The 13,625-nt window shown below is 38.2% G+C and overlaps 1 protein-coding gene across 14 annotated transcripts in view; it reads left to right on the top strand.

Annotated features, from left to right (window-relative positions):
- The window catches only part of NRF1 (nuclear respiratory factor 1), a 135,729-nt gene that overhangs the window by 39,661 nt on the left and 82,443 nt on the right, over nt 1-13,625 (top strand). For 13 of the 14 annotated variants that reach the window (XR_003431890.1, XR_003431892.1, XR_003431891.1 and 10 more), the window contains one exon: nt 7,332-7,563. Coding sequence is in view for 10 of the 14 variants with exons in the window: in XM_027101950.1 (XP_026957751.1) it covers nt 7,341-7,563 (223 nt within the window). In the remaining 4 variants the exon portion in view is untranslated. The remainder of the gene's footprint in view (nt 1-7,331; nt 7,564-13,625) is intronic. The other variant, XM_027101946.1, reaches the window with a different exon arrangement.

Here is a 13,625-nt window from a genome sequence, read left to right as displayed (position 1 = left end):
AATTATAGTTAGTACCTACTATTGATTTTCAGCAGATATGCATAGATCTCTCCATATAGTCTGCCAGGAACTTAGAGTGGTAGATGAAGGTCAAAGCTGCCATTGCTACCACAATTTTCTTTGGTTTGTCCAAATACCAGACCCAGTATATTCATTGAATAATATGAAAAATCTTTTTGTGATTGTTTGTCACTATTATTTCCATAAAAAAGCACTTATTTTATTACTGTGATGTTGATTTTGTGGTTTGCTGGAATGTTAGACTTATTAAGTATCTTATTTAAAGAGCAGGTAAGACAGACTCATAAACAGATCAAAGTTTGTGTTTGTATATCTCCTACTTCTTTTTCTGTCTGTACCCCCTTCTCACTTCTGTGTCCCATTTCTCTCTTCCTGAGGCATTTTATACTCTCTAACTTAGCCTCTTTTTAATGATTAATCAAACTCAAGATTTTGTATTCAACTTCCATTGGCATATGGAAACAAACCCTAGTGGTAGCCTTATAAAAATGTCCTTAGAATCACTTTACTGATAGTATAAAAATGTCAATACATTTTATTGTATTGACTTATATAAATCAATGTAAAGTTTTGCTGCTTACCAGCACTCTATGAGTAATTTCAAGAAAGGTACATATTTTCTTCCCTTTGTATCAGTCAGTAAACCATGTGAGGTACTTCAGAGAATGTAATTGGTTACACAGGTGTTGGAAGACTAAAAGAGCAAAAGTAATCCAGATTTTAATAACCACCCCTTGGGCTGGGGGAATGGAATAGAAGAACCTAGGAGTTTGGAGGGGCCCCCACACAGCAGGTAATCTCACCTCCACGTGGATGCGAGGCAGCTGGTACTCAACCAGCAGGGGAGAAGAGACACAGCTGGAGTCGGCACATGAGGCTGTCCTCTCTTGTTGGAGCAACTTTAATAAGAATGAAAACATCAAGAAAATCTCTTCTCCCCGCCTCTTCCCATCTTAACCTGTTGCCTCCCCTTGGTAAAACCTAACGTGAAGCTGGCAGACAAGTCTGGTAAATAAGGTTGGCTGACCCAACCCAGAGATGGCTATAGAGCAGTTCAGAACAAGTATAGAATAGAGGGCTTGGAAGCTGAGAGATGAGATGAATGGCCAGCACAACCTTATGGGAGAATTGTGGAAACTGTAATTGCCTGGGTCTAGCTTTACTAAGTATAATGTGCAGCCAGTGACCCGCAAGCATTTATTAAGGAACAAATTATGATGGCTGCTGTTCATAGAGACTTTATGTACCCAGGCCCTGCCTTCAGTGAACTTAGAATATTGTTTTCACAAAACCATCCACTCACACTCAAGTCATTATGAAGTGTGGTAAAGCTTGTTTTTCTCACATATTGTATAAAAGCATTATTATTAACTGGGTTTCTTGGGTTGTTATTAATATTAATGAACATTTATAAATTTTATCAACATTGGAATTAAAAATATTATGTGATTGCAGTCATAAATTAATTTTAGATGCTCCAAATTAGGAAGTTAGCCTCACTCAAGGCAAGACTATTTCTAAACTAGAACTGGCAAGACTATTTCTAAACTTTCTTGTGTAGTTTTTGTTTGTTTTTTATTTTTGGCTGCATTGGGTCTTCATTGCTGCGCGCAGGCTTTCTCTAGTTGCGGCGAGCAGGGACTACTCTTAGTTGCGGTGTGCGGGCTTCTCATTGCAGTGGCTTCTCTTGTTGCGGAGCACGGGCTCTAGGCACCCAGGCTTCAGTAGTTGTGGCTCATGGGCTCCAGAGCGCAGGTTCAGCAGTTGTGGCTCACGGGCTCAGTTGCTCCACAGCATGTGGGATCTTCCCAGACCAGGGCTCGAACCTGTGTCCCCTGCATTGGCAGGCGGATTCCTAACCACTGCGCCACAGGGAAGCCCCTGTGCAGTTGTTTTAAAGTTTTTCCTGCTCTGGTGAAATTTTGACCTATTACCCGTTGTCTGCCCGAGAATCAAATATTGTCTTTGGCTTTAGGCTTTTTTGGGAAAGGCTGTTGTGTTGAGTAAAATTTCTATCCTAGTTATGAAATTTAGATTCTGGACATGTCTAGGAATTAAGTTGAGCCTCTTGGTTTTCCTGTCCCTCGTTTTGGCTGTAGACACTGTCTTGCTCTGAGACTTTCCCCTAGGCGGTTCTTTTCTTTTGATATGGTAATGCTATTGATGAGACTAAGGCTTTCTCTTACTTTTAGTTATACCTTGATTGGGTATCCTGAACTGTTCTTCCAACTTTGATTTTTAAAATACTCTACACTTAATCTCATTATGTGTGGATTAGACTAAATTTAGCACCCTTAGATATTTTATCCAAATTCCAGTAGCTCCTTAGATATTGTTGACTATAGCTACCAGCATGCTCCTGACCAGAAAATCTGTTTTTCTGAGTTCTCTTCCATTATCTTTAGTCCCACACCTGCTGGTCGATAATGGCAAAAGTAGGAACTCCTCTGTACAAAACTGCCCCTCCTCCGATCCCTTATAGATCATATATTAAAGAAGAACCTTTAGATGAAGTATTTGTTGCATCCCAGGTGATGATCCAGGCTAAGAAACAGGTTTTAGTAAAATTGCTACCATGTTATGTTATTGTTTGGGGGAATGATTTTTTTTAAATGGAGTGTTGACTAATCTGCTGAACATCACTGGTTCCAGATAATAGACAGATATGCCTTTTTATTTGGATGTGATGTTTAGAATCACAGTTCATTACATGTTGCCCGGGCATTCATCCTGCTTTTCATATGTGTTCAGAGGAATCATTGTCGGGTCCATTCTCCATTTTGTGCACTCTCATAAAATTATGTTAGGGGCATTGGTTCCCTATAATTTCCTTATTTTAATGTTTTAGAGAGCGGTATTTGAGCCGTTGGAATTAATAGAATAAAGAAAGGCTTTTTAGATGCCTGACTCAAAATCTTTTGCACACAACTAAGAAAACCATATCCTCAGAGATGGATGTCTAATTTAAAGATGAGGCAATTGAGGCTCAGTCCTTCAAAAGTGGCCATACCATTTTGCATTCCCACCAGCAATGAATGAGAATTCTGTTCCTCCACATCCTCATCAGCATTTGCTGGTGTTGGTGTTTTGGATTTTAGTTATTCTTGATGGGTGCAAAGTGTTATCTCATTGTTTTAATTTGCAATTATCTAATGACATATGATGCTGAACATCTTTTCACATACTTTTCATAGGTGTATCTTCTTTGGTGAGCTGTCTTATTCAGGTCTTTTGCCATTTTTTAATTGGGTTGTTTGTTTTCAATATTGTTCGGTTTTAAGAGTTGTATTTTGGAACATAGTCTTTTATCAGATGTGTCTTTTACAAATATTTTCTCCCAGCCTGTGACTTGTCTTCTCATTATTTTTATAGTGTCTTTTGTAGAGCAGAAGAAGTTTTTAATTTTAATGAAATCTAGCTTTTCAGTTCTTTCTTTCATGGATCGTGCCTTTGGTGTCATATCTAAAATGTCATCACCATACCCAAGTCATCTAGTTTTATCCTGTGTCATCTTCTTGGAGTTTTATAGTTTTGCGTTTCACACTTAGGTCTATGATCCATTTTGAGTTACTTTTTGTGAAAGGTGTTAAGTCTGTGTTTAGATTCATTTTTTTGTCAGGTGGATGTCCAGTATTCCAGCACCATTTGTTGAGGAGACTGTCTTTGCTCCATTGTATTGCCTTTGCTCCTTTGTCAAAGATCAGTTGACTGTATTTATGGGGATCTATTTCTGGGCTCTCTATTCTGTTTCATTGATCTGTTTGTCTATTCTTTTACCAGTACCACACTGCCTTGATTACTGTAGCTTTATAGTGAGTCTTGAAGTCAAGGAGTGTCAGTCTCCCAGCTTTATTCCTCTCCTTCAATATTTTATTAGGGACTTCCCTGGTGGCACAGTGCTTGGGAATCCGCCTGCCAATGCAGGGGACACGGGTTCGATCCCTGGTCCGGGAAGATCCCACATGCTGCGTGTGCCACAACTACTGAGTCTGTGCTCTGGAGCCCGTGAGCCCCAACTACTGAAGGCCATGTACTTAGAGCCCGTGCTTTGCAACGAGAAGCCACTGCAATGAGAAGCCCACACACGGCAAGGAAGAGTAGCCCCCGCTCACTGCAACTAGAGAAAGCCCACGTGCAGCAACAAAGACGCAACACAGCCAAAAAATAAAAAATAAATAAATAAATAAAATATTGCATTAGCTATTCGGGGTCTTTTGCTTCTCCATATAAACTTTAGAACTAATTTGTCAATATCCATAAAATAACTTTCTGGGATTTTGATTGGGATTGCATTGAATCCATAGATCGTTAGGAAGAACTGACATCTTGACATTATTGAGTCTTCCTATCCATGAACTGGAATATCTGTCTATTTTAGTTCTTTGATTTCTTTCATCAACGTTTTATAGTTTTCCTCATGATTTTGTACGTTATGTGAGATTTATACCTACGTGTTTCATATTTTTGGTTGATAATGTAAATGGTAATCGTGTTTTTTTAATTTCAAATTCTATTGTTCATTGCTGATATATAGGAAAGCAGTTGGCTTTTGTATATAAACTTTGTATCCTACAACATTGCTATAATTACTTACTCGTTCCAGGTTTTTTTTTTAATTGTTATTGATTCTTTTGGATTTCCTGCATAAACAATCATGTCATCTGTGAACAAAGACAGTTTTATTTCTTTTTCTTGTCTTACTACATTGGCTAGGAATCCCAGTACAATGTCAAAAAGGAGTGATGAGAGGGAACATCCTTATCTTGTTTCTCATCTTAGCGGGAAAGTTTCTAGTTTCTCACCATTAAGTATGATGCTAGCTGTAGATTTTTTTGTAGATTTTTTCCTTATCAATTTGAGGAAGATCCCCTCTCTTCCTAGTTTCCATTTCTTCCTTTTTAAGGCTGAGTAACATTCCATTGTATGTATGTCCACGTTTTGCTTACTAATTCATCTGTTAGTGAATAGCTGGATTGCTTCCACCTTTTAGCCATTGTGAAAATGCTGCTATGAACATTGGTGTACAAATAGCCCTTTGAGACCCTACTTTCGGTTCTCCCAGCATAGCATCCAGAAGTGGAATTGCTGAATCATATGGTAGTTCTTCTTAAAGTTTTTTGAGGACCAGTATGCATAGTTTGATATAAAAGGATGTTCACTTCACTGCTGTTTACAATACCAAAAATTTGAAAGCTGCCTTCCTATATATCAGTAGGTGATTGGTTGCATAATTATTGCACATCGATACAGTGAAGTGTTCTTTGGCTATTTAGAAAGGTCTGGTAGATTTGTATGTTTTGACATGTCAAAATGTCCAGATAGGGCTTCCCTGGTGGTGCAGTGGTTGAGAGTCCGCCTGCTGATGCACGGGACACGGGTTCGTGCCCCGGTCTGGGAAGATCCCACATGCCGCGGAGCGGCTAGGCCCGTGAGCCATGGCCGCTGAGCCTGCGCGTCCGGAGCCTGTGCTCAGCAGCAATGGGAGAGGCCACAACAGTGAGAGGCCCGCGTACCGCAAAAAAAAAAAAAAAAAAAAAAAAAGTCCAGATATATTGTCAAAGAATAATATATGTATTGCGAACCTCTTTTTATTTTAAATCATATGTATGTACGTATGCTTCAAAAAAATTTTTAAGGTTAATATACTTCTCTGTAGATTAGGGAGGAAGAAGAGGGGACAGATCATAAGTACACTAGGAGAGCAAACCTTTATCTTACTACTGCATCATTTCAGGGTTTATAAGAAACACAGTTTTATAAGCAGAAAAACCAATTTGAATAATCACATTCTGGGGACAAAATGTTTAACTCCCGTTTGTGTTTGAAATATAAAGAAAATGTTAAGTATTTTACTTACTGTTTTGGGGGGGTTTTTTTGGGGTTTTTTTTTTGCGGTACGCAGGCCTCTCACTGTTGTGGCCTCTCCCGTTGCGGAGCACAGGCTCCGGGCGTGCAGGCTCAGCGGCCATGGCTCATGGGCCCAGCCGCTCCACGGCATGTGGGATCTTCCCAGACCGGGGCACGAACCCATGTCCCCTGCATCGGCAGACAGACTCCTAACCACTGCGCCACCAGGGAAGCCCTTACTTACTGTTTTTATGTCCACAATGTCATATGCTAGTCACCAGGACCTTTTAAATATCTTTTTTATCATTATATATAATATCAAGGATATTTATTGTTTTGTGACTTGAGGTATAAAATTAGCACAATGAATTTCCATCTGGTTGAGACAGACTGTCACTTGATTTAAGCAAATACACAAAAACCCACATTTCCGAAATAATGCCGTTCCTGAGTAAGAAGGGGAACTTGCATTTGATTCCCAGTCTAACTGCATAGTAGAATAAATCCTGCACCAGCAGCAACACTTGTAAATTTGTGAAAATGAATTTTATCTTTCCTTAAAAAAATAAAATTTTTAATCCATCACACTTTCTTCCCTCACCCTTTAGTTTTTTGTTTTGTTTTGTTTTTGCGGTACGCGGGCCTCTCGCTGTTGTGGCCTCTCCCGTTGCGGAGCACAGGCTCCGGACGCGCAGGCTCAGCGGCCATGGCTCACGGGCCCAGCCTCTCCGCGGCACGTGGGATCTTTCCAGCCCGGGGCACGAAGCCGTGTCCCCTGCAAAGGCAGGCGGACTCTCAACCACTGCGCCACCAGGGAAGCCCAGCCTTTAGTTTTTGATAAATGATAAAAATGAGCCAGTTATCAGAGAAGAAATAGTTCTTACTTCAAAAGATAAACAAACACAAAAAATAAGTTGCTGGTTCCTAATAGGAAAAATACATTTTAATAATTGTGCGATGAGAAGCTGCTTATGTACACATTGCAGATCAAATATTTGGAGTTAAGATGTCAGTCACATAGGTGAGTGATTGTAACTTTATTGCCATTAAAAGATTTCAAATTGCATTCGTGCTTCTGTGTACACATAATGAAAAATGGGCAAAATAATGAAGATTGATAATTCCCTGCGTCTGCTGTCTAATTCTGCTGTCTGCTCTTCTACGATGCCACGTCTCTAATTGTACACAGTTAATGATAGCTAGGAGTATAAAGTTGTCGCCCATCAATAAAAATTACACAGTTGGTTAAAAAAAAAACTATCAAAATAGTTTCACACAAGGAAAATATTCTATTTTTATGTCATTGGAATGATGCTCCCCATTTCCTACGACTTGGTGTAGTGAGGTATGTAGTAAAATCAAAGTCTTGTCAGAGTTCCTCTGCTCTTGAGGAAAATATCTCTTATTTTAAGCATTGGAATATATTACACACTGAATCCTGTTCTTTGCCTTTTTTCTGACAGTAGATCTTCATGGAGGAACACGGAGTGACCCAAACTGAACACATGGCTACCATAGAAGCCCATGCAGTGGCCCAGCAAGTTCAGCAGGTCCATGTGGCTACCTACACTGAACACAGTATGTTGAGTGCTGATGAAGACTCACCTTCTTCTCCTGAAGACACCTCGTATGATGATTCAGACATACTCAACTCCACAGCGGCTGATGAGGTAACAGCCCATCTGGCTGCTGCAGGTAATGTTTGTATTGGGAGCTCTTCATTTTTGGCTTAACTCTGATACTGTGCTTATCTGAAAGAACCTAGGATACAGGCACTCACATTTATTGTCATCATATCTTCATGATTTCTTTTTAAGCCTTAAATTTATAACTTGTACCTGTATTACACTGAGACTTAAGTTGCAGACTCATGTACTATTAGTGATAAAAACTTTGGTTTTGTTTTTTCCTCCATTCCAGCACTCTTCACTTTTTAAAAAAATTTCATTCATTTATTAATTAATTTTTTTTTATGGCTGCATTGGGTCTTCATTGCTGCACGCAAGCTTTCTCTGGTTGCCACGAGCGGGGCTACTCTTCGTTGTGGTGCATGGGTTTCTTATTGCAGTGGCTTCTCTTTGTTGCAGAGCATAGGCTCTAGGTGCGTGGGCTTCAGTAATTGTGGCATGCGGGTTCAGTAGTTGTGGCCCACAGGCTAGAGCGCAGGCTCAGTAGTTGTGGCGCACGGGCTTAGTGGCTCTGCAGCATGTGGGATCTTCCCAGACCAGGCCTCGAACCTGTGTCCCCTGCATTGGCAGGCAGATTCTTAACCACTGTGCCACCAGGGAAGTCCCCACTCGTCACTTTTAACTCAAGCATTTAGTCCATTTACATTAAATGTAATCACTGATATATTTGGGTTTAAATTTATCATGTTTACTATATGCTTTCCCTTTGTCTCACTTGTTCTGTTTACTTTTCCTTCAATTTTCTTTTGGAGTGATTGAAAAGTTTTTGTTTCATTTTTTTCTTGTTAGTTTGGAAGTTATGCATACTTTTGCTATTAGTGGTACACCTAGAAATATACACCCTTCACTTATTTCAGAGTCTTATGTAAATGGTACTTTTGTTCTTTTTAGGGATAATGCAAGTTTCTTAGAACACTTGAATTTCATTCCCCTGCTTCTGACCTATATGCTGTTGTTGTTCTGTGTGTTAATTCTTTGTATATTTTAAGCCCTATACGACATTATTTTTGTTTTATACATAGTCAATGTTAATTTTCCCCCTTATATCCCACTTGCCTTCTGAGAATTTTTCTTCTGCCTAAAGATACCATTTTATTTCCTTCAGCGTGGATCTGCTAGTAGTAAAGTCTCTTAGTTTTTGCTTACCTGAGAATGTCTTTATTTAACCTTCAGTCTTGAAGGATGGTCTCCCTAGGTGTGGAATTCTAGGTTGGCACTTATTTTCTCTCCTCATATTGAAGATGCTATTCCACTGTCTCTGGTTTCCATTCTTGCTTTTGAGCATTCAGCTTTTTCATTCTAACAGCTGTTCCTTGGAAGGTTATCTCCCACACAGACCCCTCCTCCACTGCTTTTAAGATTTTCTCTGTCTTTTTTTTTGTGATATAGCTGGCTCTGGATTTCTTCTCATTTATTCTGTTTACAGTTCCTTTAAACATCTTGAATCTTTGGATTGATGTCTTTCATCAATTCTGGAAAATCTTAGCCATACATTTTGCTTCAGTTTTGCGTCCCCTCCATTCTGTCTCTTTTCCTTCTTTGACTCCAATTAAATATATTAGTCTTCATATTGAAGCCTTTATGTCTCTTTCCTTCTGTTCTGTATTACTACCCTTTTGTCTCTTCATGCTTCATTCTATGTAGTTTCTGCAGACGGTCTTCCAGTTTATTAATTTTTTTCTTCAGCTATGTCTAAGGTGATTTTAAGTCTGTCCATTGAGTTATTAGTTTTGGTAATGGTTTTGTTTTCTAGTTTTAGAATTTCTAGTGTTTTTTTTCTCCCTCCCAAATTTGCAGTATTACAGTTTTCAGTTATTATAGAAAAAAATATATTTGTTTGTTAATATCTGTGAGTAAAGTAAGAGTTATGATTTTACAGGCCATTTAGTCATTTTACTTTCTGAAGTGCCTATGGGTCTGTTCCTGTGATATGTTACTAGTGCTGTTTCTTGTTCATGTTGGTTTTTCTCTTCACATATTGGTTATATTTGGATGAATGCTGGATGTGTGTGTGTTTGGAAAACCATTTTTAGAAATAATTTGGGAACTAGAATAATGTTATCTGCCTTTAGAGAGGATTTTTGTTTGCTTCTACCAAATGCCTGAGGGCACTAGCAATCCTGGATCATCTTAATCCAATTTAAGGTTTTGAGGTTTTCTTTTTTCTTTTTTTTTTTTTGCGGTACGCGGGCCTCTCACTGTTGTGGCCTCTCCTGTTGCGGAGCACAGGCTCCGGACGCGCAGGCTCAGCGGCCATGGCTCACGGGCCCAGCCGCTCTGCGGCGCGTGGGATCTTCCCAGACGGGGGCACAAACCTGTGTCCCCAGCATCGGCAGGCAGACTCTCAACCACTGTGCCACCAGGGAAGCCCAGGTTTTGAGGTTTTCTTCTGGGCCTCTAAATGACTTAAAGCTGAGTGATACTTTGTATCATTCTCTTTGCTATTTACATTGTATATTTAGCACTGTGTGGAAGACTACATGTAGACCATGCCTGGATGGGTCTAATATTGTATAAGGAACACTGATGTTAGAAGATATTTAGGAAAAGCTGGACAGGAAATCAATGATCAGAAATGGCCAAAATACTACATTTTTTTTTAGTTTATGCTGTATTTAAGGTGAAGAAGACAGCTGCAATGAAAATAAACTTATTCCTATCAGGTGTTATCTACTGTGTATTTCTGGAATGGTGAATTTAAAAATAAGGCTTAGTGACAAAACACACATAAAATGTTTGTGAAATATTTGTTTTGAAATTTTTATACTTCCCAGAAGAGGGCATCCTAACACAATAAATCCAGTTCAACTTCTTTCCTAGGATGGAAGATGCTTTTGAGGCACAGTTTTGCGACATTACTGTACTGCACTGTCATAGTTTTAAGATTAGCAAAGAACTTTAACCCTTTCATGTGGCAGATGTGGAAACTGAGGCCCAACTGGTAGAAATGATTTACCACTGAATCATTCAACAGTTATTGAGGAATTATCAATATTATATGCCTTATATTATTATATATAGATACTGTGAACAAAGACTGGCAAGAGCTTGCTCCTAAAGGAGCTTACAGACCAGTGGTGGAGAGAAGGGTACAAATAATAAAGTAAAATAATTTCATAAAGCACTGATGGCTCTGAAGAATATAATGAAGTGTAAGGTAAACGGAGCAGGAGGGGTAGCTGGTTACTGCTTTTTCTAATCCTATTTCCTTCTCTCTCTCTACTGAAGTAACCACTATTCTGAATTTGGTCTTTATCATTCTCTTACATGTCTTTCATATTTTTTTGTATGTGTTTTATCAGTAAACAATATTTAACATTGTTTTTGCATGTGCTAAATTGTATATAAATGGTATCACTCTGATATTTTTTGTCTAACAGTGTTTACTTCATTCAGTATTATTTTTCTGAGATTCATTTATGTTGATGATGTGGCTAGATGTTTTCATTTTGACTGTTATTTAGTATTCCATTCATTATCTAAGTATGTTGTATATTGGGAGAACACTTAGGTTGTTTATAATTTTTTGGTATTTACAATTGCTGCAAATGAAAATTATTTTATATGTTTTCTTGTACACATTGAGAGATCTCTTGGCTTTGGTTTTCGAAGTTCCTTTGACAGTGTCCCACAGTAATACGTTGTGATCTAGAATAAACAGATGCACATATAACTAAAATAACAATTTCTCATGAAGCAATACTTACTCCTCCTGCAAGTGACACACTCTCATGTGTTCTAATCTCTTTACTTTATTCCATTTTATTAAAAAAACAGAAACAAAAACTACTCATGAGCCACCAACAGGTGGAAATCCGCAGTTTGAAAAGCACTGCTTAAAAAAACAAAACAAAACAAAAACACTGCTTGAGGGTATAACCAGGAGGGGAATTGGAGGGCAAAGATAGGCACATTTTCAACTTTACTAGATATGTCAAGTGTCTTTCCAAATAGTTTTATTCATTTGCATTCCCACAAGCAGTGTACTAGAGTGCCTGTTGCTTCTCATCCTCACCACATTTGATATTGTCAATTGTTTTTCATTTTTGCCAGTCCGATGGGTATGAAACAGTGTCTCAGTGTTGGTTTAATTTGCTTGTCTGAGCAAGAGGTTCCAGCCAGTGAGGGAAGACAAGATAGAGCATCATGTCAGAACTTTATTGACTATTAACTTTTCTTATTTTGCATATTTCCTTTGTCCATTTTCCAAATGTATTGTCTTTTTTTTTTTAAAGAGTTATTGATATTTTTTAATACTAGTGTTTTCTTGGTAATATGTATTGCAATTATCTCCTAGTTTGTTGCCCACTCCCTCCCCAATTTTTTGTTACTTCTTTTTGTCCATAAAGGTTTTGATTTATATTATTGTGAAATTATTAGTGTTTTACCTTACAGTTTATGCTTTTGGAGTCTTGTTTAAGCAGTTCTTCTTAACCCTGAGTTTATAAATACTTTCCAGTGTTTATTGTAGAAGTTATAAAGTTTATTTTTGTTGTTTTATTGATGTTTTTGTTTTACATTTAGCCCTTTAATCCACCTGGAATTTATTTTCATGTATAGTATGATGTATGAATCTACTTTTATTATTTTTCCATGCAGACAGTCAGTTACTCCGGCACCATACTTTTAATTATCCATCCTTTTCCCACCTCTGTCTTCTGACACAGAAGGGTGTTTGTGAACTCTCGAGTCAGTTGTGTTGGTTTATTTGTCTGTCTTTCAGTCAGTTCCACTCTGTCTTAAAGACTGTAGCCTTGGGGCTTCCCTGGTGGCGCAGTGGTTGAGAGTCCGCCTGCCGATGCAGGGGACGCGGGTTCGTGCCCCGGTCCGGGAAGATCCCACATGCCGCGGAGCGGCTGGGCCCGTGAGCCATGGCCGCTGAGCCTGCGCGACCGGGGCCTGTCCTCCGCAAGGGGGGGGCCAAAAAAGAGAGGGCCTCCGTACCCAAAAAAAAAAAAAAAAAAAAAAAAAGACTGTAGTCTTATAGTAACTACTGATACTTGGTAGGATGAGTGCCTCTGCCTCCTTTTTAAAATCTTCAGAAATTGTTTTGGCTATTCTTAGGCCTTTGCACTTCCATTTAAAATTTAGAATAACTTTATCAAGTTCCACACAAAAAAATGAGGATTTTTATTTAAACTGCATTAATGAATTAATTTAGTTAAGCAGCTTTATTCATAATACCTAAAACTAGAAATAACCAAAGTGACCATCAGTAGAATAATGGATAAACTGTGGTTTATTCATACTCTGGAGTATTACTCAGCAATAAAAAGGAACAATCTACTGATACATATAACAACATGGACAAATCTTAAAAAAATTATTCTAATTGAAAGAAATCTTACACAAAAGGGTAGATACTGTATGCTTCCATTAATTTGAAGCTCTAGAATAGGCAAAACTAACGTAGGGTGAAAAAACAATAATTGTGTTCTTATGGTGGGAGGTACGATGGGAACTGATTGGGAAGGGACATGAGAGAAATTTTGTAGTGATGATACTATTATATATCTTAGTAGGGGATTGGGTTTCATAGTTGTATGCATTTTTGAAAATTCATTGAATGATTTGTACATTTTGTAATATGTAAATTTTACCTCAAAAGAAAAAAATTGTGAATAAATGTTAAACTCTAGCTAATGATATTCCTACTGAAGTATTTAGGGGGATCATACTGCAGTTTACTTTGAAATGCATTAAAAAAAACCCAGTATGGGTTGATGAACGTGTAGAAAGATGGATAGTTACATATACTAAAATGTTAATGGTAGAATCTAGGTGGTAGATATATGAATGTTCACTGTAAAGGTCTTTCAACTTTGCTATATATGTTAAAGTTTTTTTAATATATTTTAAAGTTTTAATAATAAAATGTTGGACTCCCACAACTCAATAGCATAACAAATAACCTGATTTTAAAATGGACAAAGGACTTGAATAGACATCTCCCTAAAGACATACAAATGGCCAAAAAGTAAGTGTATGAAAAGATGCTCAACATCACTAATCATCAGGGACATATAAATTAAAACCACAGTTGAGAGACCACCTCACCCCTGTTAGGAT

Source organism: Aethalodelphis obliquidens, unplaced genomic scaffold, assembly GCF_003676395.1.
Source record: "Aethalodelphis obliquidens isolate GAN/ISIS:26980383/991018 unplaced genomic scaffold, ASM367639v1 scaffold5, whole genome shotgun sequence".
NCBI classification, from domain to species: Eukaryota; Metazoa; Chordata; class Mammalia; order Artiodactyla; family Delphinidae; genus Aethalodelphis; species Aethalodelphis obliquidens.
This window is presented reverse-complemented; position numbering and strand designations above follow the sequence as displayed.